The following is a 25,712-nucleotide window of genomic DNA, read 5'->3' as shown; positions in this document are numbered from 1 at the left end:
TGCGTGAATGGGCGTTCCTTCGTTGAAGGTTGTGCGTTAGGCCCGGCAAGCCAGTACGTGAAAATCTACTGCCAATCATTAGCAGACCAGAGTTCAGCTGTGGCGGCCCCTAACCGGGAAAAGCCGAAAGACACAAACAAACTGCAAGCACAGTACAGTATGAACAATAGGAATAGTTATGCAAAATCCATACAAGAAATACATATACTTTTGAAAAATTAACACATTTTTGTACCTTTGCTCCAGAAAACTTAAAGCCTGTCTTGTAAATGCTAACTGCAGTTCCATACTAGTCCGACTCTTTAAAGTGTCTGTCGCAGGCACCAGCTGAACATCTGTCATTCGTTTCACCATCTCCCAGAGCTCAGTCACATTCTAGAAACAAAACCAAAACAATCATACACACTGATTACATAACCAACTGTATTTGTCAAAACAAATCTATATGTTGCATTATTATTATACAATCTTTCTCTTACTTTTAGAGTCTAAAAACACTAGTTAATTTTTTATCATCTGTTTGGGTAAACCCAAGAAATCATCATACAGTAGCTCATTATATAAATATGGTAAAACTAACAAGACTGCATGATTTACATAGTGATCCCTGCAGTGGGACTTGTAAAACAGGTGAGAATAAAATCAATAGGAGTCTCCCATGGGTTTCTTACATGGACCATCACAAAGGTAACTGCTGGCAAAAATTACCCATTCCTTCCAGCAGGATTATGTATCTTTTACAATGTACTGCAGATTAAAATTAATCAGAAAATTTCTAAGTTTTCTTTTTCTTTGAAGTTTCTATTCCATATCTGTCACCACTGATCATGCAAGAGTCTGCCTCCTTTATAAAAACATCCGCTATTAAATTCAAGAATGGGGACTGCCATCCCTTTGCTCTGGCTCAAAGGTTTATCTATTGCTTGTTTCTCTGAGGCACAGACATGCATACAGTAACATCTGTCCATGGGTAAAGCATGTTGGAAGAACCCATCCCCACCTACACAGCCATTTTTCTGTATTGCTCTGACTGATATGTTCATAGGTAGTTACTAGGTTTGTAGCCCAGAGGGCCACTGAGTAGCCTAGATCAAATTTCCATTTGCCCCAAACACTGCCTGGCTAACTGACTTGCTCAAAGTCCCACAGTAGGCAAATGAGGATTGAGGGAATCAAACCTTGTACCACAGGAACAACATCTCAGCCTTAATCCTCTGTACCAACTCTCAGACTTAACAGGTTTAGGACATGATGGAGGTGGTGGCGTGGGGATTTGGGATTTGTAGATACCTATCTATCCTATGCCACATGCTAGATTTGTTAGGTAGGTGGATTATTTCTGGTGTAGAAATTTAAATGTAAAGACAAACTGACTGTATAGAAAACCTAAACGTGCCAAGTGTTTGACAGACTGCCCATAACATACACCAGATTTATTCAAACTCATAACAGCATCCTTGCATGTCTCACCAGCAAAAATGAATGAGGAAACCGTCACTGCATTTCTTGAAAAACAAAGGCACTACCCCCTCTCCTTGACAAACCTAGCTCAAATAACACTACCCATGTCTACCCATTAGAGGAATCTACATCATCTCCACTGTAGACTGTCCTGCCTCTTCAAGTTGCCTGGGAAGTAAAATAAAACACATAATGGATCTTGAAGACTTTAAACATGCAGCAGCAAATGAAAATAAAATCATATGGAGTTATGTATCCCAAGGCAATAAAAAGAAAACCTTCTTAGGGTACCTTATCATCCATTTGTTCTGCAGCAGTAGCAAGAAGGTCCACCAGACTTGGAGGCAAATGTCCATTTACAATCTTCTCATTATAAACATAAATCTGAAATGCACAAACAGAAGGAAAATGTATGAAGTAGCAATACTTAAAAAGACAGAAGTACAGTAAGTAAATGCATCTTTTTCCTTAAGAAACATAGTCCTATTTTTTATAATTGCACTACTTTTCCAAACAGTTAGTTACATAGTTCTAATAACCATTCCTGCAGTTGGCAGAAACACTACACCAACAACCTGATATATTAAGAACAAGCTATGTGAAAGTCTGAATGCATACATTACATAAAAATGTCACACAGGGTCCCTACTGCTACTAAAGGTACTGTAATAAACTACTGCAGAAAAGGAATTATTTTATGTGAAGGACTTGAACAAGATGTAATGATAATGGGTACTATAAATTTATATGTAAAGTCAGCACTCTGAATTTTCAAAATAAAATATATATGTTTACACAATATATACAGTACGATATAATATATGATATAATAGAATCGAATATAATACAATACAATGTAATTAAACCAAAAACCTCACGAATAAAAACAGTGGTCGTATAAAAACAAAAACAATGCAATAACGAACCACGAAAGTATAAACTTTATTACATAAACATGGTAAGCGTTTTCATTCCTAAAGGAACTTCTTCAGAACAAGTCAAACACTTAAAAAAACCTTATTTAAAAGACTACATCAGAAACAGCTGACCAAAGTGAATCAATGGATTAACCCTTTCCTTTTTAGGACTACCTTGTAATTCTCCCTTTCATTTAATCCAGGGAAATTACATGCATTTAATCTTAACTGCCAACAGTATTCTTTCCAATTTAAGTCATCCTCAGCATCAAACCTACTAGCATAATTCAATACTTGATCGACCACAGAAATTTTAAAACCAACTTTTTCAACTTCCGAACTGTGTTTATTAATAACATGCTTGGGTAGGCTGTTATTTATTTCTTTAATATCTACAGTCCTAAGATACTCATATATTCTTGTATTAAATTCTCTGCTGGTTCTCCCTATATAAAAAGCTGAACACAGTCCACATAACACTATATATACAACACATTTACATTTGCAGTTGTAACCATGACTTGGCTTAATATCATATCTAGCAACCACTTTGATTTCTTTACCTTCCAGAATAAATGGACACCTACATCCCTCACATTTCTTCATACATTTAACAGCTTCTCTTAATTTTCCTTCAACATTTCTGTAAAAATATTTTTTCATATTTTTTCCCCTTTAGTCAAAAAATACTGGGGTCTCCCCAATAATATTACGCAATTTGCCATATACAATTAGCATCTATGGAATTTTGTACTTTCCGGATACCCTCTATTTTCAAACTTTTATTTCATGGCACAACTTCCTATCTCAAAATAATTTTCATCTTCTGTTAAGTCACTTAATATATTTCTTTCTAAATTCTTGTTATACATGCTATTATAGTAGAAATAACTATTGCTGTGTAATTCCTTTTTCAAATTTCTAACTTTTAGCCTGTTGGCAGATTGATAAACTTTTAAGTACAGAAAGTTAATTTGATCTTGATTCACATTGTGCACAAACTTACTACTACTAGACACGGTATTTAAATACAATACAAACTCATTCAAACTTTCCACAGTGCCTTTCCATAAAAAAAAAAAAGTCATCAATAAAACGTTTAAAAAAATACATTTTTAAAGAAATCAGACTTGTATATAAACTCTTTCTCCCAACCTGTCATAAAAATATTGGCATAGCTGGGTGCCAATGCAGCACCCATAGCTACACCATTATTTTGTTTATAAAATTTTACCCAAAAATCAACAAAATTATAACTCAATATAATATCCAGTATTTCAACTAACACCCTTACTTCACCCTTAGAATAAAGGGTGGACTGGAGGAATTCTTTGTTCACTGTTTCCAAGCCCTCTGCATTTGGAATAGTTGTGTACAAGGACACATCTGCTGTCACCAATAATGTGGAACTATCCACCTGCATTTCAGATATCAGATTTTTAAAATGAAAGGAATAATACAATATAATATATATGTTTACTTATGAGTGCATAGAACTATTGCCCATAGCTCAAAGAAAGTGACAAAGGTGACTAAGCTAAAAATGCATTTCAATTATCTGCAAAATGACAGCAGCTGCATTAATAAAAGTGCCATGAAAATGGCTACCCTGAAAATTCAGGGTGGACTTCCAGAATTAAAAGCATGATTATAAATTTTGGTACAGGCCCACAAAACATGCAAATATTGTACATACCTTGCATTATATGTTTCCCTTAAATTGTCCTTGCAAATGGAAGAATGCACATCAATAGTACTTATTTGACAAAAACACAACACACTAACACTACTACATAACTGTTTCATTAGGTTCTTGAGCAAACAAGACAGTTCTGCTTAAGTGGAACAGTCAAAGATCCAATCAATCTAGAAATGCATTAAAAGTCTGCTCTTCATTTTTTCCCTTAGAACTGCTCTACTTGTAATCTAAACAGTCTATTCTCTATCTGTAAAGCTCAGCACTTGTTCCTAAAGCATTTTTTAGTCAGGTAAAGCACTTCTATATTATACAAAGTACTTCACTAGCTTAAAACCCCCTTGAGTACCCACTTCCCTATAGGTCCTTTCTGACTCAGTTACACAGCAAACTTTTTCATTTCTTCTAGCATGTCAAAGGGTCAGTTGCTAGCATCCTTTCCTGCTCAGCTGGTGAATCTGGGAATATTGAGGCAATGTTACAATTGCCTCATGTACACAGACAACCCTCTACTCCTCCCACAAAACACAAATACATGCGAGAGATGCAACTATATAGCCAAACTGGAGGCTGAGCTCTCTCAACTCAGGACTGGCAAAACCAGACAGGAGGAGAAGGTAACCACACACACCATAAACCCAGTCTCACATAGAACTATCACAACTACAAATCAAACACATAAACACACAAAGACATACTCGGAGGCACTGATCAAAAATCTACCAAAACAGCAAAGGCCTCCAAAGCAGACACCCAAACAACTGCCACCTCATGACATAACACAAGCAACACAGATCACAAAGTCAGTGTGCAAATCAGTCACAGCCCTTAAGGCCAAACACAATGCCAGACACACTTGTCATAGGTGACTCCATAGTCAGACACACTGATGTCCCACTCACCAGACTGAACAAGGAGAGGGTCACAGTAAGCTGCCTGTCGGGCGCTAGAATCCGCCACATAACACAAGCACTCAGGTCACTCCACAGCAAGTACAAGTATGACTCAGTCATTGTCCATGCCGGTGTGAATGACCTGAGACGTACCTCCCTGGACTACATGAAAAGAGACATAAAGGAGCTCTCAGATTATGTAGCCCAGGCTGGTATGACCCTGACCCTGAGCAGTATCCTACCTTCACCAAGAATGATGCCACAATACAGAGACAAAATGATCAGTTTTAATAATTGGCTTAATTTCTGGTGTCATTCTAAGGATCCAATGTCTGTCTGCCTGGAATGACATGCTTGACAAGCCACGCTGCTTAAGGGACGGCTTGCACCTGTCACCTCTGGGTTTCGGATATTGGCAAAGGCTCTTGCCACCCCATAGTGCCTTTTTAGACAAGGCTCAAATTCTAAACCCACCCTAGAAAACAATAATGGAAAAAACTAAGGGTAATGCTGCTCAATGCCAGAAGTCTAAATCTCAAGATGCACACCCTCAAGCCCTCCTCAGTATGGAGAACATCGATGTCTGTGCTGTGACTGAAACCTGGGTCAAGGCTCCTGAGAGCACCCGGCACTATCAGGTTTTACCTCATATCATGCGTTCCGCCCCAAAACCCGGACCAACCACAAAAGGAGGGGGTGTATCCATATTCATCAAGGATACCCACACCTCCAGGCTGGTGGCAACTCACGAAGCATCAGAGACCATTCAGGTGCAATTAACCATAGGCAAAACTGCTCTACAGTTTGTAGCATGTTACAGGCCACCCTCTCAAACTCAGGAACCCCACACAGCCTTCCTGAAGACACTGGGGAGTATAAATGTCTCTCCAAACACCATCATATTGGGTGACTTCAACTACCCAAACATAGACTGGGAACATGACTCAAGCCCCAATACCCTAGCCCAAAGGTTCCTGGAGTTCATAAACTCAAATGCTATGGAACAACTTGTCACCATTCCCACAAGAGGTGAAAATATACTAGACCTGATCATCACAAACATGGGGACAAAATGCTCCACACCGGAAGTATATCCCTCATTGGCGAGATCAGACCATAAACTAATCTCACTGGAGATCCACATCCCGCCCCCACCCCCAACAAAAAAGACCACAGTGAAGAACTTCTCAAAAGCCAAGTTCACACTTCTTAAGACTGGTGTGGTATCCTTCAAGGCCCCTGAGCCATTGGAAACCACAACCCACTCTGCTGAATCCCTTACAAATGCTTTCTACGAGCACCTCCAGGATTGCATGGATCAAGCAATCCCAAATAAAATCAAGAACCTTTCCACCAAAGGCAAGCGCCCGATCTGGTGGACCCCAGCCATAAACAAACCTACAACAAGAGGAGAAAGCTACTACAAGATACAGCAAAATCCCTAAAAGGGAAGACATCTCTGATCAATACTAGTAAAAAACTACGATCACTCATAAAATCATCCAAGGCCAACTTTGAGAGAAAAATCGCCAAGGACTCAAAAGACAATCATAAGGCCTTCTTTAGCTATGAAACAACCAAGTACTAAGCAGCACAAACCAGGAAATAATATCAGGATTCACAGCAATAGGGCAACACACAGAAGTACCACAGAAGTCACAGGAAAATAAAGTTGAATTTAAGTTGAATTTAATGAAGCGCTTTTCGTCTGTGGTGTACACAGACTTCCTCAGACAAAAAGTATTACAAACTACATTTAACTGAACAGCAGCTTAAATATCCAGCAGTATTAAGTCAAAGGTTCAATTAACCAATCAGGCACACCTTGAACCATGAATAAAAATTTAAAGTTAAAACGCAAGCTCACAGGACTTGAGTTCAATCACTCACATTATATTAAAATTAAAATTAAACTAGACAATCATAAAATCAGCCAGTTGTTAGCCTATCATCTAAATAGACACTAGCCACTACCTGATGTAAACAAGTACAAAACACAAAACAGTTAAGAGTGTGTTACAAACTCATAAAGGCAAAAAGACTATCTAACCAGGTTCTTAAGTTTAAGAAGGCTGCTAATAGAGCAGCCTTCATTGAGACCTGGTAGAGCATAGGCATTTAATCTAATTTGCCATCGCAATTCAGACGCCTCTAATAATAGGTGTACAGGGGCTCCTCTAATAGTGTCATGCATTTGTTCTATAACCATAAACTTAAAATGGTGGTCTTTATGCTGGATGATATGTTTAGCAAGAGCATTTTCATCTTTCGCTTTATTAATTGCATATTGATGTTCGTAGATCCGATCTTTAAATGTTGAATTCAGAATTCCATAAGGAATTGATTAATTTATTTGACCGACAAGGCCAGGACCTCTTAAAGCTTATGATCAAGCATTACTCCGCATGGGTGACACAGTTAAATGATGAAATTACTGTGTTGGATAACTCGATTAAAACCCATGTAGAATTTAGCAGGTACAAATATGATTATAATAGATGTTTTACCAGCATCGACCAGTACCTGTCTAAACTAAAATTCAACAAAATCAAGAAACTTGAGCGCGATTTAAAAGCATACCAGTTAGGGGTGGCTTATCCACCCCCTGCGCCATCACAAGCTTGGAATCCTAATGGTAGTAGTGGGGATCCTCCCACCACAAACTGTAGAGGTGAGTCAGCATCGGATAACATCAGGGACCTTGATACATTTGGGGATACCCCTGTTGACCAAGGGGTCAGAAGGAGTGAGAGACTTATGAACCGTAAACAACAGCAGGGTCCTCACACTACGGCAATGGGTCAGCAACAGGTACACTTTTCCACCAACAAACAGGGTGCCATCCCTAAGCAAAGGAACAACTTGCAGCAATCTTTTAAGGAAGCAACAGAAACAGTTTTTTCAGAGGCAGTAGATACCAGGAGTACTTATCACCTGGCTCTACCCCTGCCTCCTGGCTTTACTGAAGCCTCGGCTTGTGTGGTAAACGAGGTTCCTTGTGTGGTTTCACCTTTGCCTATTACTGATAACCTGCAGGATGTAGAGACTGATACTGTGGTTCCCCCCATTAACCAACGTATGGGCCCAGTTATTTCTACCAATCAACTTGGAGATTTTAATATCTTTAATTACTCCAACGTGCTGATCCCTGATGAACTGGCCGACCTTTTATCTAAGGGATACACCTATGTACCTCAACAGAAGTTCGATTTAGTGAACACCATCATCGATATTAAGATGTTTGCTCGTAAATTGAACTTTAACCTGCTGTTTGAAACTCGTGGTTTCAGTCATGATACTCCATCTGATATGTTTGTCCCTAGCATGTTTAACCCACCTCTGCACCCATTAGTACAAGCGTTTGAATCCACTTGTGAACTTGATTTAAGACATAGTAATTTGCATTTAAGTAAATGTACCAACGATTTAGGGAAGTCTGAAATGACCCTGTTGGAATATGTTAAGTTACATTCCTTAAGAATCTGTAAACCCGATAAAGGTGGTGGGGTTGTAGTCTTTGATCAATTAGACTACTTTGACAGGATGTTGGGCCTATTGTCTAATGATGTATATGATTAGTTCAAGGTCTGAGGTAAACCACGCATATCATAAAATTAAGAGCTCCTTGACGAAATGTTTTTTGAGGGTAGACTTAACCAAGGTCAACACAAATACCTTACCACATTATTTCCCAGGTACCCTTGTATCTTTGGTATACCCAAGATCCACAAGGACCTTGTTAATCCACCTATGCGCCCACTCGTTGATGGGCGCTCTCCTACATATCCTTGTGCCAAGCTGGTTGATACTATCCTGCAGAAGTACCTTGAGGATGAAGAGCAAATCTGTAAAGACTCTCGGTCTTTTCTTGATAAGTTAAACAACATTCCATTCAGTAGAGAGTACAATTTCCTGACAATAGATGTCAAGGATTTATACACTTGTATACCTTTGCAGATAGCTTTGGACTGGGTGGCCTTCTTCCTCAAGAGTAAGGGTGCCCGCCCCATGAAATATCCCTTGTGATTGAATTGTTGGACTTGATCCTTTATAACAACTATTTTTATTAGGAGAGAATTTCTATCTACAAAAACTGGGGTGGCTATGGGGTCCCTTTGCGGAGCCAGCTTGGCCAACATAGTGATGTCATACTGGGAAAGGGAGAACATATTAAACAATGAGTCGGTAGTAGTGTCTAAGATCAAGTACTACACCGTTACCTGGATGACATCTTTATTTTATTAGAGGGTGAAGAAGCTGATAGCCTGTTATTATTAAATTTACTTAATAACTCCACTGACTTTTAGTTTTTACCTCTTCCTTCAACACTGAGGCAATAGCCTATTTAGACGTATGGTTGGCGAAAAATGACATCTTGAATAAATATGTGGCCAGCATATATAGAAAGCCTACCTACTCTAATTCTTTTCTTCATTTTAGTAGCTGCCATCCTAGCTACCAAAAAAGGTCTGTGGCTAAGGGTCAGCTCGTACGAGCAGCCCGGATGGTGAGCCTGGACGATGACTTTCTTAGGGAATGTGACTTACTTAAGAATATGTTCCTTCATAGAGGCTATCCGCTTAACTTATTAGACAACTTAGTCAATGAGGTGATTAACAAAAGATCCAGTGGGTTTTACAAACCTATACTGAACATCAGTTCTTCCGGGTTGGCCAGTCTAGGTTAGAATGTATAGGTGGAACTACTCCTATACATAATAATAACACTAGATTAATTCTTACATATTGTCCAAGTAGTAGGTCTATTATGGACATCATTACTAAGAACTGGAACTTGTTCGTTCCAACCTTGCAATTTTGAACAAACTGGGAGTTAAACCTGAGGTTACATATAGAAGGGGTAAAAATATGAAAATGTTGTTGGAACAACCTGAGCGGCAGAGTACCCGTACTCCTGGGATGTTCAAATGTTAAAACTGCAATCAATGTCGTCACATTCTTGAATCAAACCGATTTGACATTGATAATATCAGATACGACATTAGATGCAGATGCACTTGTAACTCTAAAATGGTGGTCTATGTGGCATTATGCCAAAATGCACAGGTTTTTATGTAGGTAAAACCGGCGAGATTTAAAGATCGGATCTACGAACATCAATATGCAATTAATAAAGCGAAAGATGAAAATGCTCTTGCTAAACATATCATCCAGCATAAAGACCACCATTTTAAGTTTATGGTTATAGAACAAATGCATGACACTATTAGAGGAGCCCCTGTACACCTATTATTAGAGGCCTGTCGGTTGCGATGGCAAATTAGATTAAATGCCTATGCTCTACCAGGTCTCAATGAAGGCTGCTCTATTAGCAGCCTTCTTAAACTTAAGAACCTGGTTAGATAGTCTTTTGCCTTTATGAGTTTGTAACACACTCTAACTGTTTTGTGTTTTGTACTTGTTTACATCAGGTAGTGGCTAGTGTCTATTTAGATGATAGGCTAACAACTGGCTGATTTTATGATTGTCTAGTTTAATTTTAATTTTAATATAATGTGAGTGATTGAACTCAAGTCCTGTGAGCTTGCGTTTTAACTTTAAATTTTTATTCATGGTTCAAGGTGTGCCTGATTGGTTAAGTGAACCTTTGACTTAATACTGCTGGATATTTAAGCTGCTGTTCAGTTAAATGTAGTTTGTAATACTTTTTGTCTGAGGAAGTCTGTGTACACCACAGACGAAAAGTGCTTCATTAAATTCAACTTAAATTCAACTTCTTTAGCTATGTTAGAAACCTGGGTGGAAACTCCCAGATATGCTCAGAATTAGTCCAAAATGATACAAAAATCACTGAACCCACAGACATTGCAAACATACTGGCAGACAGGTTCAGTGAAAATTTCTCCCCTCCCTCCCCCCCAAAAGGAGAAATATCTATCCCAGCAGAGTGTAGCCTCCCAATCATCTCAAATGCCCAGGTGAGAGCTGCTCTCTCTAAAGCTAAAAACACAGCATCAATGGGACCGGATGGTGTCCCCGGCTATGTGCTACACAAACTCAATGAGGAACTAAACCCACACATAAGGCTGCTGTTTAATCTTAGCCTTACCACAGGATACGTACCCAAAGAGTGGTGTACGGCAACTGTGGTCCCACTCCACAAAGGCGGTGCTTCTACGGACCCCGGTAATTACCACCCCATAAGCTTAACAACCCTGGTCTGCAAAGCTATGGAGAAGATCATAATGGAACTCATAGATAAAGACATAGGGGACCTACAGACATTGGATCCTACCCAATTCGGCTTTGTCAAGGGCAGATCATGCCTCTTGAACTTGGTCGACTTTTTTGAAACAGTCACCAAGGCCATTGATGAGGGTAAGGCAGTTCACACAGCCTACCTTGACCTTGCAAAAGCTTTCGACACAATACCCCACTCGGGTATCATAGAAAAGCTCACCAGCTTAAATGTAAACCCATATGTCACAAGATGGGTTGCAAACTGGCTCAAGGACAGAACCCACAGGGTTAGAGTTGCTGGTGCCATGTCAGACTCCAAGCCGGTCACAAGTGGTGTCCCACAGGGCTCAGTCCTGGGCCCCCTCTTGTTCGGCATCTACTTTTCAGAAGTGCAGGCAAACATAGGAGGATTGTGGCTGACAAAGTTTGCAGATGACTGCAAACTGGGCGCCATAGTTGAAAATCCATCAGACACAGATATCCTTCAGAGAGTTCTCATAGAAAAGGATAACTGGTGCCAGAGCCATGGCCTTAAGCTAAACGCCAAAAAATGTATAGTCATACCCTTTGGTAAAAACAAGGTAACCCCAAGTTACCACATAGGTGGCAATCCATTAAGCACAGAAGAGGTTATCAGGGACCTGGGGACCCAAGTTGACAGTAACCTTTCTTTTGACACTCACATTGCCAAAGTGGTTAGGAGGACCTTCTAAATTGCCCACCTGATTATGAAGGGATTCACATCCAGATCAAGGGAGGTCATTGTTCCCCTGTACTCTTCACTTATCAGACCAATGATTGAGTACAATGCCCCATTCGGAATGTATCTTACCCGACACCTTCAGCAATTGGAAAGACCCCAAAAGTTCCTCACCAAAAGGATAAAGGGTCTCAAAAATATGCCATATGCTGCCCGACTGAAGAAACTCCAGCTCTATTCAGTCGCATACCGTCTGCTCAGAGGTGACCTGTGCCTGACATACAAGGCCATGTCCAACCCGGAATTAATGGACATGCTCCACCTCAAAAAATCCAAATCCACCAGAGCCACAAGAGCAAGAGACTTAAACCTCAACACGGATATAAATAGGACGTGCTGGAGGGACAGACTCATCACCCAGAGACTCCCTATGCTGTGGAACAGAATCCCGGTCCATGTGAGACAGAGCACCTCGCTGGCTCTGTTCAAGAGGAATCTTGACCAGTGGATGGGAGATCGTAGGTTTACCCCGGGGATCATCTCTGTATCACTGCTTGACAGAGGCATGGTAAACTAATGGGTATAGTATTCTTCAACCTAAGGGGTGGTGAAAGCCACACAACTCTGGCTAGGCTTATAAATGCCCTAGGGCAGATAGCCTAGTATGAACCTATGAACCTATGAAATCCAACATTATTCATATAAATAAAAAGAATGAAAGTTCAGAGCCAACTAATGCTTCTTTATGAGTTCTCAATTTCTTAGTCCAAATCTTACTATTTAGACATACTCAGAATGAGCAGAGTCTCTACAGGCATATCTAGACAATTATCATAAAGGTTTGAACCCCCAATATTTTATTATTTGTAAAATCAAGGGCAATGCTGAATACACTACTGCAGAAGATCTTTACCAGAAAGGCTCATCCAGACTCTGCTACACTTTGCTGTGAAGGAAAGGTTAGTTTGCTTTTATTTTTTGTATTTTGTATATTTTGAATACTGTGGTTTGTTTTTTTACCTTGTGTTTTACTTGCATTCTGCTTTAACAGCATATTAAAACTTCAAAAGAGACCACAGCTCTCTCTCTCTTCTGAGTCAGGCAGACTTTTTTCCCCGCCCACTCTACTTTCACTGGCTTGTGTAAATAATCACAAAATCAAAAACCCCTCCCCTTCAACTATTTAAGTTTATTGGCCATCCTACTGTATTCCATATACCAGAATACAAAAGTGACCACCCCCTTTCAACCCATCTTGCTGTTTTAAAAATAGTAACTCTCCACTAAACTAACTTTTTAAGCAGGTAAAACTTAAGTTACCTACTTTCACATCTAACTTCTCTAGTGCACACTGCAGTGTGCATTTTTTTTCATCTTACTTTTAAGCATCCCTGTGACTAGCACTTTCACTAATACCTGCTGGAAAGCACTAGGAAGCCTTAAACTGATACAAGCACTTAACTCTCCTTGTTAATAAGGGGAAATTAATAGTATGCACTAAACAGCCTATAATTGCAAAGTACCTTACCAAGGTAAGGGAAAACAACCCCTGTACTTTACAAAAAAAAAAAAAAAAAAAAAAGCACCAAACCAGGAATGTCCAAGGGTCAGATTCCGGTGATTTCTCCTGTCCACCTGGTGAATCTGGGCATACTGGAGCAATGCAGCAATTGTCTCATGTAGACAGACAACCCTCTCCTCCTACCACCCAACACTACAACCTGTGAGAGATGCAATTACATAGCCAAAATGGAAGCAAAGCTCTCTCCACCCAAGATTGTGCTAGACAGTCAAGAGGAGAAGGTTAACACCCAAACTACACCTCAAGCAACACATAGCCCTTCTAAACCCACACCACCAACACCCACATATAGCAACACTAAATCCACATATGCAGAGGCCCCTAACTGTAACCTGCCCAAGCAACAAGGACCTCTGAAGCTGAAACGCAAACAAACACCAATCACAACCAAAGTGTCACATAGTTCACAACACCAGTGTGCCACCCAGCAACAGCCCCTAAGGCAAGACAATGTACCTAACACTTTAGTCATACGTGACTCTATAGTCTGGCACACTGATGTCCCTCTCACCAGGTTGAACAAGGAGAAAATTACAGTCAGCTGCCTGTCGGGTGCCAGGATCCGCCACATAACACATGCACTCAAATCACTCCATAACAAGTACAAATATGACTCTCTCATTGTCCATGTTGGAGTGAATGACTTGAGACGTACCTCTTTGGACTACATGAAGAGAGACATGGAAGAGCTCTCGGATCATGTGGCCTAGGCAGGTATGACCCTAGCCCTGAGTAGCATCCTGCCTTCGCCCAGAATGATATCACAATATAAGGACAAAATGATTGACTTCAACAATTGGCTAAGCTTCTGGTGTCATTCAAAGCGGATCCAGTATCTGTCTGCCTGGGATGACATGATTGACAGACCACGATGCTTTGCCAGAGATTGTCTGCACCTGTCGCCCCTGGGATTCAGGTTACTGGCTAAAGTTCTTGCCAACCCTATAGTGCCTTTTTTAGGCAAAGTTCGAAGGACAAAACCACAACCGTAAAAGGTACAAGCCTGCAAAATCTGAAGGTAATGCTACCCAATGCTAGAAGTCTAAACCTCAAAATGCACTCTCTCAAGGCACTCCTAAAAATGGAGAACATCGATATCTGTGCAGTAACTGAGACCTGGTTCAAGGCTCCAGAGAGCACCCCTGCAATACCAGGCTACAACTCTTACCACACTTTTCAGCCACCAAAGCAGGACCAAAACACTAAAGGTGGAGGATTGTCAATATTCACCAAGGATATTCACACCACCAGGCTAGTTGCCCAACACAATGCGTCTGAAATTCTCCAGGTGCAACTAACACTAGGTAAGACTGCAATCCAAATTGTAGCTTGCTACAGATCCCCCACCATACCCCAAGATTCTCACTACACCTTTCTAAACATACTGGAAAATATTAAGATAGAACCAAACACCCTAATACTGGGTGATTTTAACTACCCTGCCATTAACTGGGAAAACTACTCATGTACCAACACCTTTGCCCAACGGTTCTTAGAATGCATAAATTCTAATGTCCTGGATCAACTAAATCCGTAGTCCCACCAGGGGCTCCAATATCCTAGACCTGGTCATTACCAACATGGGAAATCGGTGCTCCACACTTATGGTCACCCCCTCGTTAGTCAGGTCTGACTATAAGCTAATCACCCTTAATATCCACATCCCACCCCACCCCCCAGTAAGGAAACCTCCATAAAAAACTTCTCCAAAGCCAACTTCATGCTACTCAAGTCAGAAGTGACAAACTTCATGACACCCATGCAGACGGGAACTGAAAGTTCAACTGCTGAATCCTACACTAAGGCACTGTACGAGCACATCCACTCATGCATGAATCGTGCCATCCCAAATAGAACCAAGATGCTCTCATCCAAAAAAAGGAAGCCAATCTGGTGGTCCCCTGCCATAAACAAACTTTACAACAAAAGGAAGAAACTGCTGCAGAAAAGAGGAAAATCCCAGGATGCAAAAAACTTCCTTACCAGCCTCAGTAAGAAACTGAGATCCCTCATAAAATCCTCCAAAGCTAGTTACGAAAATAAAATTGCCAAAGATTCCAAACACAACCACGAGGCATTCTATAACTATGCCAAGAATCTAAATGGCAATGCTCAGATCTGCTCTGAGCTAAAACAGAATGGCATTAAATATACTGATCCCAAGGATATTGCCAATATCCTGGCAGATCGATTCAGTGCCAACTTCACCCCCATCTCACCCCCTAAATGGCCCATCTCAATACCGGAAGATTGCCAAATTCTGGTAATAACGGCCACACAGGTAAAAAACGCACTCTCCAAAGCTAAGAATCCATCCATGGGACCAGATGACATCCCGGGCTGTGTACTACATGAACTACAATATGAACTGGCACCTCACCTAAGTGTCATGTTTAATCATACCCTCACCTCAGGTTTCGTGCCCACTGAGTGGCGCAGAGCTACAGTTATCCCACTCCACAAGGGGGATTCACCTTGGATCCCGGAAAGTACCGTCCCATCAGTCTGACAAGCCTCATCTGCAAGGCCATGGAGCGTATTATCATGGAACTTATAAACAAAGCCATTGGCAACCTTCAAACACTGGACCCCACCCAGTTTGGGTTCGTGAAGGGCCGATCTTGTCTCCTGAACCTGATTGACTTCTTCGAATCAGTCTCCAGAGCCATGGACAAGGGTAAGGTGGTCCACACAGCCTATCTAGACCTTGCCAAGGCCTTTGACACCATCCCCCACTCTGTAATCATAGATAAACTTACTAAGCTGGGCATTAATCCCTATGTCATCCAATGGGTTGCTAACTGGCTTACTGATAGAACCCACACTATAAAAGTAGCAGACTCCAAATCCAGCTCCAGAGAAGTGGAGTACCTCAGGGTTCAGTCCTGGGACCGCTCTTGTTTGGCATCTACTTCTCTGAAGTACAGGCCAACACTAACAAAGTTCGCAGATGACTGCAAACTGGGAGCCATTATTGAATCCCCAAATGATGTGGATACTCTACAAAAGTGCCTTACAGAAACAGATGCTTGGTGCCAGAGCAATGGGCTCAAGCTCAGTGCCAAGAAATGTACAGTTATCCCCTTTGGGAAAAAAACATGTATCCGTGAATTACCATATAGGTGGCAGTACACTAAACACCGAAAGTGTGATAAGAGACTTAGGGACACAGGTGGACAGTGGTCTCGCCTTTGATAACCACATCTCCAAAACAGTCAGGAAATCCTTCTATGTGGCACACCTCATCACTAAGGGCTTTTTATCCAGAAAAAAGGAGGTCATTGTCCCACTGTACTCATCCCTCATTAGACCCATTATAGAATACAATGCCCTGTTTGGTATGTACCTCTCAAGACATCTGCAACAACTGGAAAGGCCACAGAAATACCTCACTAAAAGAATCACAGGCCTAAAGCAGATGCCCTACGCTGACCGTCTTAAACTCCAGCTATATTCTGTCGCATATCGTCTACTCAGAGGCGATCTCTGCTTAACATACAAGGCCATGTCAAACCCAGAGCTGTTGGACGTGCTACACTTAAAGAAATCCCAATCCCTCAGAGCCACACGCTCCAGGGATCTAAACCTTGTCATCACAATAAACAAAACATGCTGGAGGGATAGGTTCCTGACCCAGAGACTCCCCAGACTCTGGAATAGATTGCCCATACATGTCAAGCAGAGTGCCTCTTTGGCCCTCTTCAAAAGGAACCTTGACGATTGGATAGGAGAAAGGAAATTCACCCCGGGGATCACATCAGTCGCCCTGCTAGACAGGGGTCCAGGGAAGTAAATAGTGTGGGAAGAAATAGCCAGGGAATTGTTATGGCTAGGCTTGTATACGCCCTAGGGCTGATGGCCTAGTACCAACCTATGAACCTATTTATAGATGTACATAATATATCCCCCCCTCACAGCAAATTCCAGATATTTTCTTTTTACTTTGATTATTTTTCCATCTACTTCTCTGGATCATATCAAGCTCGCTGTTATCTATTTCACTAGAGCATCTCAAGCTCTTAGATGCACATTTTACTTTTGAACATACCTTGCAATAATATCTCTTCTGAAAAATCACACAAAGCTCCTGAGCCTGATAATGTTTTTATTTCATTATATGAACTTTCTTCTGTTAAAAAATTTTATTTAAAGTTTGCTGGTTTATTCAATCTTTTTATTTCTCCAAATCTTTTTAGGTTTCCTAATACTATGACGGGAACGGACCCCATTTCTAAGTCAAAGTACAATTAAAATTCATGAAATTAGTACTGTTTCACTCTCTGATGTCAGCCAAAAGTGCTCTTCACAGCACCCGGAATGTGCCCAGTAATGACTCCTGCAATTCGTAAGGAGTTACATGGATTGGAAACATACCTAATTACAATTGTAGATTCTGTTTTATAAGACCTGTTGCTCCTACTACTATTGGAACTGCCTGGATATCTTTCTTCCACATTGTTCTTGTTTCTGCCTGTAGATCCTGATATTTTATGATTTTGCATCTCTCTGTAATGCAAGACATTGTAGTCACTGGGTGCAGCAATTTCAATGATCAATGCTACTTTTGTCTTCTTTTCTTGGACCACTATATCCGGTTTTCTAGCATCTAGCTTTTGAACTGTTGGTAGTGGGTGATCCCATGTGATATAAACTTCATAATTTTCTACGATGCTTTGTGGCTCATGTTTCCAGTTTTTTTCTGCCACTTCAATACCATAATGCTTGCACAATCCCCAGTCCAACAGTCTTGCCAGATTATTATGCCTATTAATATGTCACAACCAGCAACAAGGTGTGCGACTGTTTCCAATTCGGTTTTACAAAATGAGAAGTTATGTACCTACCATAACATTCCATGTTAGTTGTCTTCTCTCGCCTTCTTTCTTGCTGGATGGGTTCGGAGCCGATCCTCGACTCCAGCTCGGCCACTTACTAAAGCTCCAGAGCTAATTTTACCGGCTCGAGGCAACCCTATATCCCATGATGCAAGGCGATAACTACCCAGATCTCGTTTGGTAGCTAAGGAAAAATTATGCAATATATTCCTCCAACTGGAGAGGAGGAGGAAGAGGTAATAATCCCCCGAAAAAGACCAACCTGATCTAGTGACACTAGTAAGCTGATTAGCTGGAAAAATTGGATCAAGACTCTTCAAGGAAGAGGAACAATCTTCTCGGTCTGACCAGGCTAGGGGGATGGTGGGCGGGACGCAAGAAATAAGGCAAGAGAAGACAACTAACATGGAACATTATGGTAGGTACATAACTTCTCAATGTTAAGTTGTCAATCTCGCCTTCATTCTTGCTGGATGGGACCACGTTCCTAGCACCTTTATCCTGGGTGGCTCAATGGAACAGACTCTTGAGAACGGTGGAACCAAAATTTGCTCTGTTTCTGGAGGCCAAGTCTAATTTGTAATGCGAAACAAAGGTATGAGGAGAGGCCCATGTGGCTGCTGCACAAATAGTGTCTATTGGAAGTCTAGCCTGAAAAGCTGTAGATGTAGCTAGAGCTCTGGTGGAATGGGCTTTTGGCCTAGAAATCAACTCCCTACCTCTGAGTTGATAAATGCATGTAATCACAGAAGACAGCCACCTAGATAGGGTTACCTTGGATACTGGAAGGCCTTTCCTGTTCTCTGCACAGGATAAAAACAGTTGATCAGATTTCCTAAATTGTTTGATTCTGTCCAGATAATATCTGAGTTGGCGGTGAACATCGAGATAATGTAGTTTTTGTTCTGCTCTATTAGAATAATTTCGGAAAAAAACTGGAAGATCAATAGATTGATTTAAGTTAGTCTGCGATGCCACTTTGGGTAAGAAAGACGGATTAGTCCTTAGAGAAACTCTGTGGAAGATTAAGTAGGGAGGACGAATGCAGACTGCATGAAGCTCAGATACTCTCCAGGCAGAAGTAATGGTGACTAGAAAGTGTGTCTTCCAAGAAAGAAATTTCAATGAACAGGTAGCCGCAGGTTCAAAAGGGGAAAGAATCAAGGATGTTAAAATTAAATTTAGATCCCACTGTGGTGGGGGGTCTCTAATCGGAGGTTTAAGTAAAAATATACCTCTAAGGAATGCCTTGCAAAGTTTATGTGACATGATGTTGTGGTCCAACAAGCCGATATGAAAATTTGAAATGGCTGCCAACTGAACTTTTACTGTGGAGGAAGAAGATCCTGAATGAAAAATCTTAGCTAGCAATTCCAAGACCGAATGAATCGGAGCAGTAAAGGGATCTATGTTCCTAGCTTTTGTCCAGAAGGAGAAACGTTGCCATTTACTAGTGTAAATCCTTCTGGTGGAAGATTTAAGGGAAGCTACTATGATATCCCGGATGGGATTAGAAATCATAGGAAGCCTGGCTGGGGATGGAAGTGGAGCAACCAAGCAGTGAGGTTGAGAGAAGGTATGGATTGGTGCAGCTGCCCCGACTGGTGGGTCAGAACATCTGGATCCGGGTCCAGATGCCATGGCTGTACCAAAAGATAACGATGTAGGAACGGAAACCATATCTGTTGAGGCCAATAAGGGGCAATGAGAATCATCTTGGCTCTCAAGGCGGTTGCTTTCTGAATTACTTGTGGTATTAGAGGAAAAGGAGGAAAGGAATAGAGAAGTCCCCGGGGCCAATCTTGGATTAGAGCGTCTCTGGGGGGATGGCCTGGAAGGGGGAAGAGAGAAGAAGTCGGGGCATTTGCTGTTTTGAGGCGTAGCAAAAAGATCGCAGCAAGGAAGGCCCCACTTCTGAAAAATCTCTTCCATCACAGATTGAGAGACCACTCGTGAGGCATGAGAATAGCTCTGCTCAACCTGTCCGCTATGATGTTGGATTTCCCGGGGATATGCATTGCTATCAGAAACCGCTGAGAAGAGATTGCCCACTGCCAAAGTCTGAGTGCCTCTCGACATAGTGGATAGGACTTGGTTCCACCCTGCTTGTTGATATACCACACTACGGACATATTGTCCGTTTGGACTGCAATAGTTCCCAGGGGAAGAGAGTCGTGGAGGGTTTGCAACGTTAAAAGCACTGCTCTCATCTCCAGGACATTTATGTGCAGGTGGCATTCAAAAGGTTGCCAAGTGCCATGGACCATCCGCCCTGATAATGCCCCCCCCCCACCCAATCAGGGAGGCGTCCGATGTAACCGTGGCGACCGGGGCGGGAGGAACAAAGGGTCTGCCCTGATGGACTTGAGGGGACAATATCCACCACGTCAGATGCCTTTTGCAAATTGGAGTTATTATGATCCTGTGAAGCATGGGAAGTAGTTGAAAGGACCATTGGGCGAACAGCATCCATTGTAGGAGACGCATGTAAAAGCGGGCAAGGAGAAGAAGTGTTATGGCGGCCGCCATAAGACCCAATACTTTCAGGGCAAACCTGGCCTGAATTTTGTCGCTCTGAAGAATCACATGGATGTGGTTTTGAATATCCAAGATCCTTTGGTCTGTTAACTTTGCTGAAAGTTGTACAGTGTCCAATTTTGCGCCTATAAAGGTAATAGATTGACAGGGCGACAAGGCAGATTTTTTGAAATTTATAGAAATCCCTAGCCCTCTGCAAATGTGAATGGTGCAATCTCTGGCTTGGAGAAGTTGATGCCTGGTGGTGGCAGTGAGGAGCCAGTCGTCTAGATATGGAAACACCTGGAATCCTTGACGTCTCAGGTGAGCCGTAACCACTGCCATATATTTGGTGAACACTCTGGGGGCTGTAGTGAGTCCAAATGGCACGGCTCTGAACTGGAAATGACTGGCCCCCAGCCGAAAGCAGAGAAACCTTCTGGAGCGCCTGTGAATTTTTATGTGATAGTACGCATCCTGAAGGTCCACCGAGCACATCCAATTGTCCTTGCCCAGAAAGGGTAGAATGGACTGAAGCATGACCATCCGGAATCTTGTTTTCTTTACAAACCTGTTTAGTTTGCTGAGATCTAATATTGGTCTCCAGTCCCCTGTCTTTTTTGGTACTAAAAAGAACCTTGAGTAGATTCTGGATCCTATCTGGTCTGCTGGGACTGGCTGGATGGCTCTTTTGGCTAGCAGTTTTGATATGTCTGGTACTGCTAGTTCCCTTAGACCGGGTGGAATGTCTGGTAGGGTTCCCTTTTGCTGAATTGGGGTTTGGATAGAGGGAATTTTGTAACCCTCGGATATGATCGACTGTACCCATTTGTCTTGAGAAAGGGAAAGCCAGGCTTTTGGGTACAGCGATAATCTTCCCCCGACTGCCTCCGAAGGTGGACAATCGGGCAACATCTCAGGGATGCTGGAAGGGTTTGTCAGAGAGAGACTCCCTGCTACCCTGATTCTGTGGACCCCCTCTGCCCCTAGGGCGGCGTCTGTTGTTGTTACCCCCTCTGCCTCTGGGGGTAAACTGACCTCGTGTGTCAGGCGTGACTCCTTGAGATTTGCAGAACCACATTTTCCCTCCCTTCTGACCTTTTGGGTAAGGTCTTGAAGGGGTGGAGAAACGGACTCCTACGGCAGAAAGAGTCTTGCCATCTTGTTTGCATCTAGTCAAGGTGTCTTTCACTTGAGGTCCAAACAAGGTCAAACCATCAAAGGGAGAGTTTGTGAAGGATGCCTTGAAGGGGTCTGCAAAATTACAAAGCCGCATCCAGGACTGACGCCTTAAAGCCACTCCTGTGCTTGCGGTCCTACTCGCTCCATCGACTGCATATGAAATGAGCCGCATGGAGGAGTTAACAATGGAGTTTAGGATTCCTAGCTGTGAGTTAATTTTATCCTGGGACCCAGCAGCTGACGGATCCTGTAAAACTTCTCCCAACTCTTTAAGAACATCTCTTTGAAGGCGGGTGAAGTGACACAAATAGTTCAGCGACTGCATGGCAAAGGTCGCTGAAGAAAATATCCGCTTGCCGTACCTATCCATAGTCCTGGAATCCTTGTTAGGAGGATGGACATGTACTGAAGGATCAGCTAATTCCTTCTTGGTGGCTGCAGCCACCACCATGGCATCAACCGGGACACCTTTTGTCAAAAATTGCCTATCAGGTGGGGCCGTAATGAATTTAGAAGGCCTCCAAGGAATGGGTTCCACCGAGTCCAGGGCCGTCCACGCCTTCCGAGCAACCACGTCCATAAGAGGGTCGAAAGGCGGAGACACCCAGGAGGTGGAGGGTCGAGACCCGAACGCCTCTAGGTATACCGACTCATCCTCGGAAGGATTAAGGTAAGGCCAGTTCCCCCTCTGCTTAAGGAGTTCAAGGATGTCTGAGAAAGACATCCTCAGAGGGGGACCTTGGGGATCCCTCCGACTCATCCAAGTCAGTATCGGATGTAATAGACTTGGGGGAGTCTAGATGTTTCCTCTTACATGTCCTCTTACGCGGAGGCTCACCTGACGGGTCAGGAGAAGCCTCGGAAGAGGAAGATATTCCCAGTGGGGAAACCTGAGGCATTGGATCTCTGGGTCCGTGAGCAAGAGAGTGGGAAGAGACGTCAGCAGCACTGTAGTGGGAGGAGCTGATGGAACTGACCATTGACTATGCCCTAGGGCTAGTACACTCCTCATCACCTCGAAGGCTCCCCCATCAGAGAGGCCAGAAGGCTCCCGCTCTGAAGAGATAGGAACCCCAGGCCGCACCGACAAGAATGGCTCCTAGGCTGATGTCGGGGCTGAGCTCACCAGCGCCGAAGCTCCGAGAGGGAGAATTGGGTCAGACAAGGGTCCGATGCCACTCGCCCCCGCGGAGCCGACGAGAGAGACCAGACGCCCGGATCCCTCCAATGAAGGCATCAAGGAGAAGATCGGAGCAGAGGACGACGGAGCTGAAGGGGGAGGTGGTATCGGCTCCGAAGCCACAACAGTCACGGCTCCGAGGAGCTCCGGCTCCGAGCTCTGAAAGAGAGTCAAAGGAGGAATGTTAGGTGGATGTGTAATAGCTACCGTCTGTTGAGATGGGCTTTGGAGCATTTGGGCCAATGCCTGAGACTAATAGTCTACTCACCACTCTCTTAAGGTCGTGGTCAGACAGCCTGGACGACCGAGAAGACCGGCTCCGATGGCTTCGATCCGAGACCAGGGGTGATCTCGGAGCCGAATGTATCGACTCCAATGAAGGGGATCTTGATCTCTTTCTTGAGATAGGTGGAGCCGAAGGAGCCGAGGATACGTCGGCTCCAGCCGGAGCCGACACTGAGTGCCCAGATTTAGCGGTATCGGCGACGGATGGAGCCGATACTGTAACCTGTGACATAGAAGATCGGCTCCGGCTGGAGCCGATCTCGTCACAGAAGGCGAACCAGTAGCCGATGGCTTAGGGCTTGGAGCCGAAGGCTTAACTGGTTTCGAGGGCTTCTCCGGAGCCGACTTAGTCGGGGAGCTCTCAGGCTTTAATAAGCCCCTTAGTATTAATTTATTTCTGCGCTCCTGCAGGACTCTTGGGCTGAAGGCATGGCAGACAGCACAAGAGTCCTGCAGGTGCACAGGTCCCAGGCAGTAAACACAAGAAGTGTGACCGTCTGTCAGAAACATTTTCTGACAGCACGAGTCACACTTCTTGAAGCCTGAGACCTTTGTGTCCTTCGACATAACTGTGTCGAGGAAGCACTAAGTAACAAAATACAGACACACACACAATAAACACCCAATCCAAATAAAAATTAAAACAGGGATACAAACACACCCAAACACCACACAGAATCCCTGACAAAAAATTAGGAAAGGGGGAGGCTTAAGGCCTAACTTAGGGGAAGGGATAAACAACTGGAAAAAAAGGGAACACTAACTGAGATAGGGTTAAACTAATCGTTAAGAGTTTACACAACAACGGTAGTGTCTAAAACTAAAGGGGAGAGACTAAAAGTCTGAAATATGAAAAACTTACCAGGAGCCGGTAAAAAAAAAGCACCTCACAAGCGAAAGCGGCAAACGAGATCTGGGTAGTTATCGCCTTGCATCATGGGATATAGGGTTGCCTCGAGCCGGTAAAATTAGCTCTCGAGCTTTAGTAAGTGGCCGAGTCAGAGCCGAGGATCGGCTCTGAACCCATCCAGCAAGAATGAAGGCGAGACTGACAACTTAACAGCCTATATTTGTCTGTTTCTCAAACATGTTCAATGGGCTTTGCAAACCAGTGTGTACGCAAGTTCACTGTCTTGGGCTGCCAATATTAACTTTTCATCTCTTGGTTTGAATTTGCCTCTCTTTAACCATTCCTGCATTTTATCCTAATCAACATGAGGTTCTTCCAGGAGTTTTCTATACTTGCAACAACAATATTATGCTTTTTCCACATTTCCTGCCTTCTCATCTGGTCCTTCACCTTATATCCTCTCTTTTGTTTTTTGGCACAATCAGTTGTTGCCTGATTTTTTATCTGCTTCTGGTTTGATTTCCATTCCTGCTTGATGCAGACATGCTTCTGCTAAATTAAGCAGAGAAGTCATCTTAGATTTAGTCTCCTCATGTTTGAAAACTTTCACTACATTTGTGTTTTGTGAGGTCAGCAAATGTGTGGAGTCCCACAACTGCAGAACTACACATGTAATCAATTTCAAGGAGGGCTATCGCTCCTTTGGAATGGGGAATATATAATCTTGGTGTACACTGATTTTTATAAATCATCTGGCGAGCATGAAGCATCCTTTTCGTTTTCCTATCTAATCTGTCCAACACATTTTGGGGCTAGTCAATCACTCCAAAACTGTAAGTTAGGACAGGAAGAGCAACTTGGTTTATAGCTTTGATTTTGTTCCTACATGTCAATGCTGTTTTCATAATTAAGTCTTCTAAAGTAATCCTTACCAAGTTTTATTCGCATTTGTTCATGTTTTGTTGATCCTTCGATTCCCAAATATTTATGGACTCCCTCTTGCTCCATTTCTTTTATATCACATTCTTGTCCCAAACTGATGTTTTCCTGGTGCTGCAGTTTTCCTGCTTTAAAGGATGCTTTTGCACACTTATGAAGACAAAATGATATTCTTATATCATCTGAAAAAGTTTTGACAACCTGCAGCTGTGATTTCAGTTCCTCATCTGATTAACTACACAGTTTTAAATCATCGACAAAGAGAAGATGAGAAGTCTTCATACATTGTTGTTTTCTAGAAGCCTAATTGTAGCCATGGCCTAAGCTGTTAAGTAAACAGCTTAATGGGATAATAATCTGTCCTTTATCACGGCTTAATTGCAAAGTGGTGTGCCACTGTTTCATGGTCACTGTAATGTAGTCGGATCAGTGTAGGGTGTATCTTATACATTTTTAAGCACTCATCCATGAATGT

The 25,712-nt window shown here is 42.5% G+C and overlaps 1 protein-coding gene across 4 annotated transcripts in view; it reads right to left on the bottom strand.

Annotated features, from left to right (window-relative positions):
* The window catches only part of NUP93 (nucleoporin 93), a 1,122,661-nt gene that overhangs the window by 401,254 nt on the left and 695,695 nt on the right, over positions 1-25,712 (bottom strand). For all 4 annotated transcript variants that reach the window (XM_044081412.1, XM_044081414.1, XM_044081413.1 and 1 more), the window contains 2 exons: positions 1,753-1,845; positions 236-375 (listed from right to left, as the gene is read on the bottom strand). In XM_044081412.1, the coding sequence (XP_043937347.1) occupies positions 236-375; positions 1,753-1,845 (233 nt within the window). The remainder of the gene's footprint in view (positions 1-235; positions 376-1,752; positions 1,846-25,712) is intronic.

Source organism: Protopterus annectens, chromosome 8.part0 (assembly GCF_019279795.1).
Source record: "Protopterus annectens isolate FY-2018-M chromosome 8.part0, PAN1.0, whole genome shotgun sequence".
NCBI lineage: Eukaryota > Metazoa > Chordata > Ceratodontiformes > Protopteridae > Protopterus > Protopterus annectens.
Note: the sequence above shows the minus strand (reverse complement) of the source record. Positions and strands in the feature narration are given on the sequence as shown.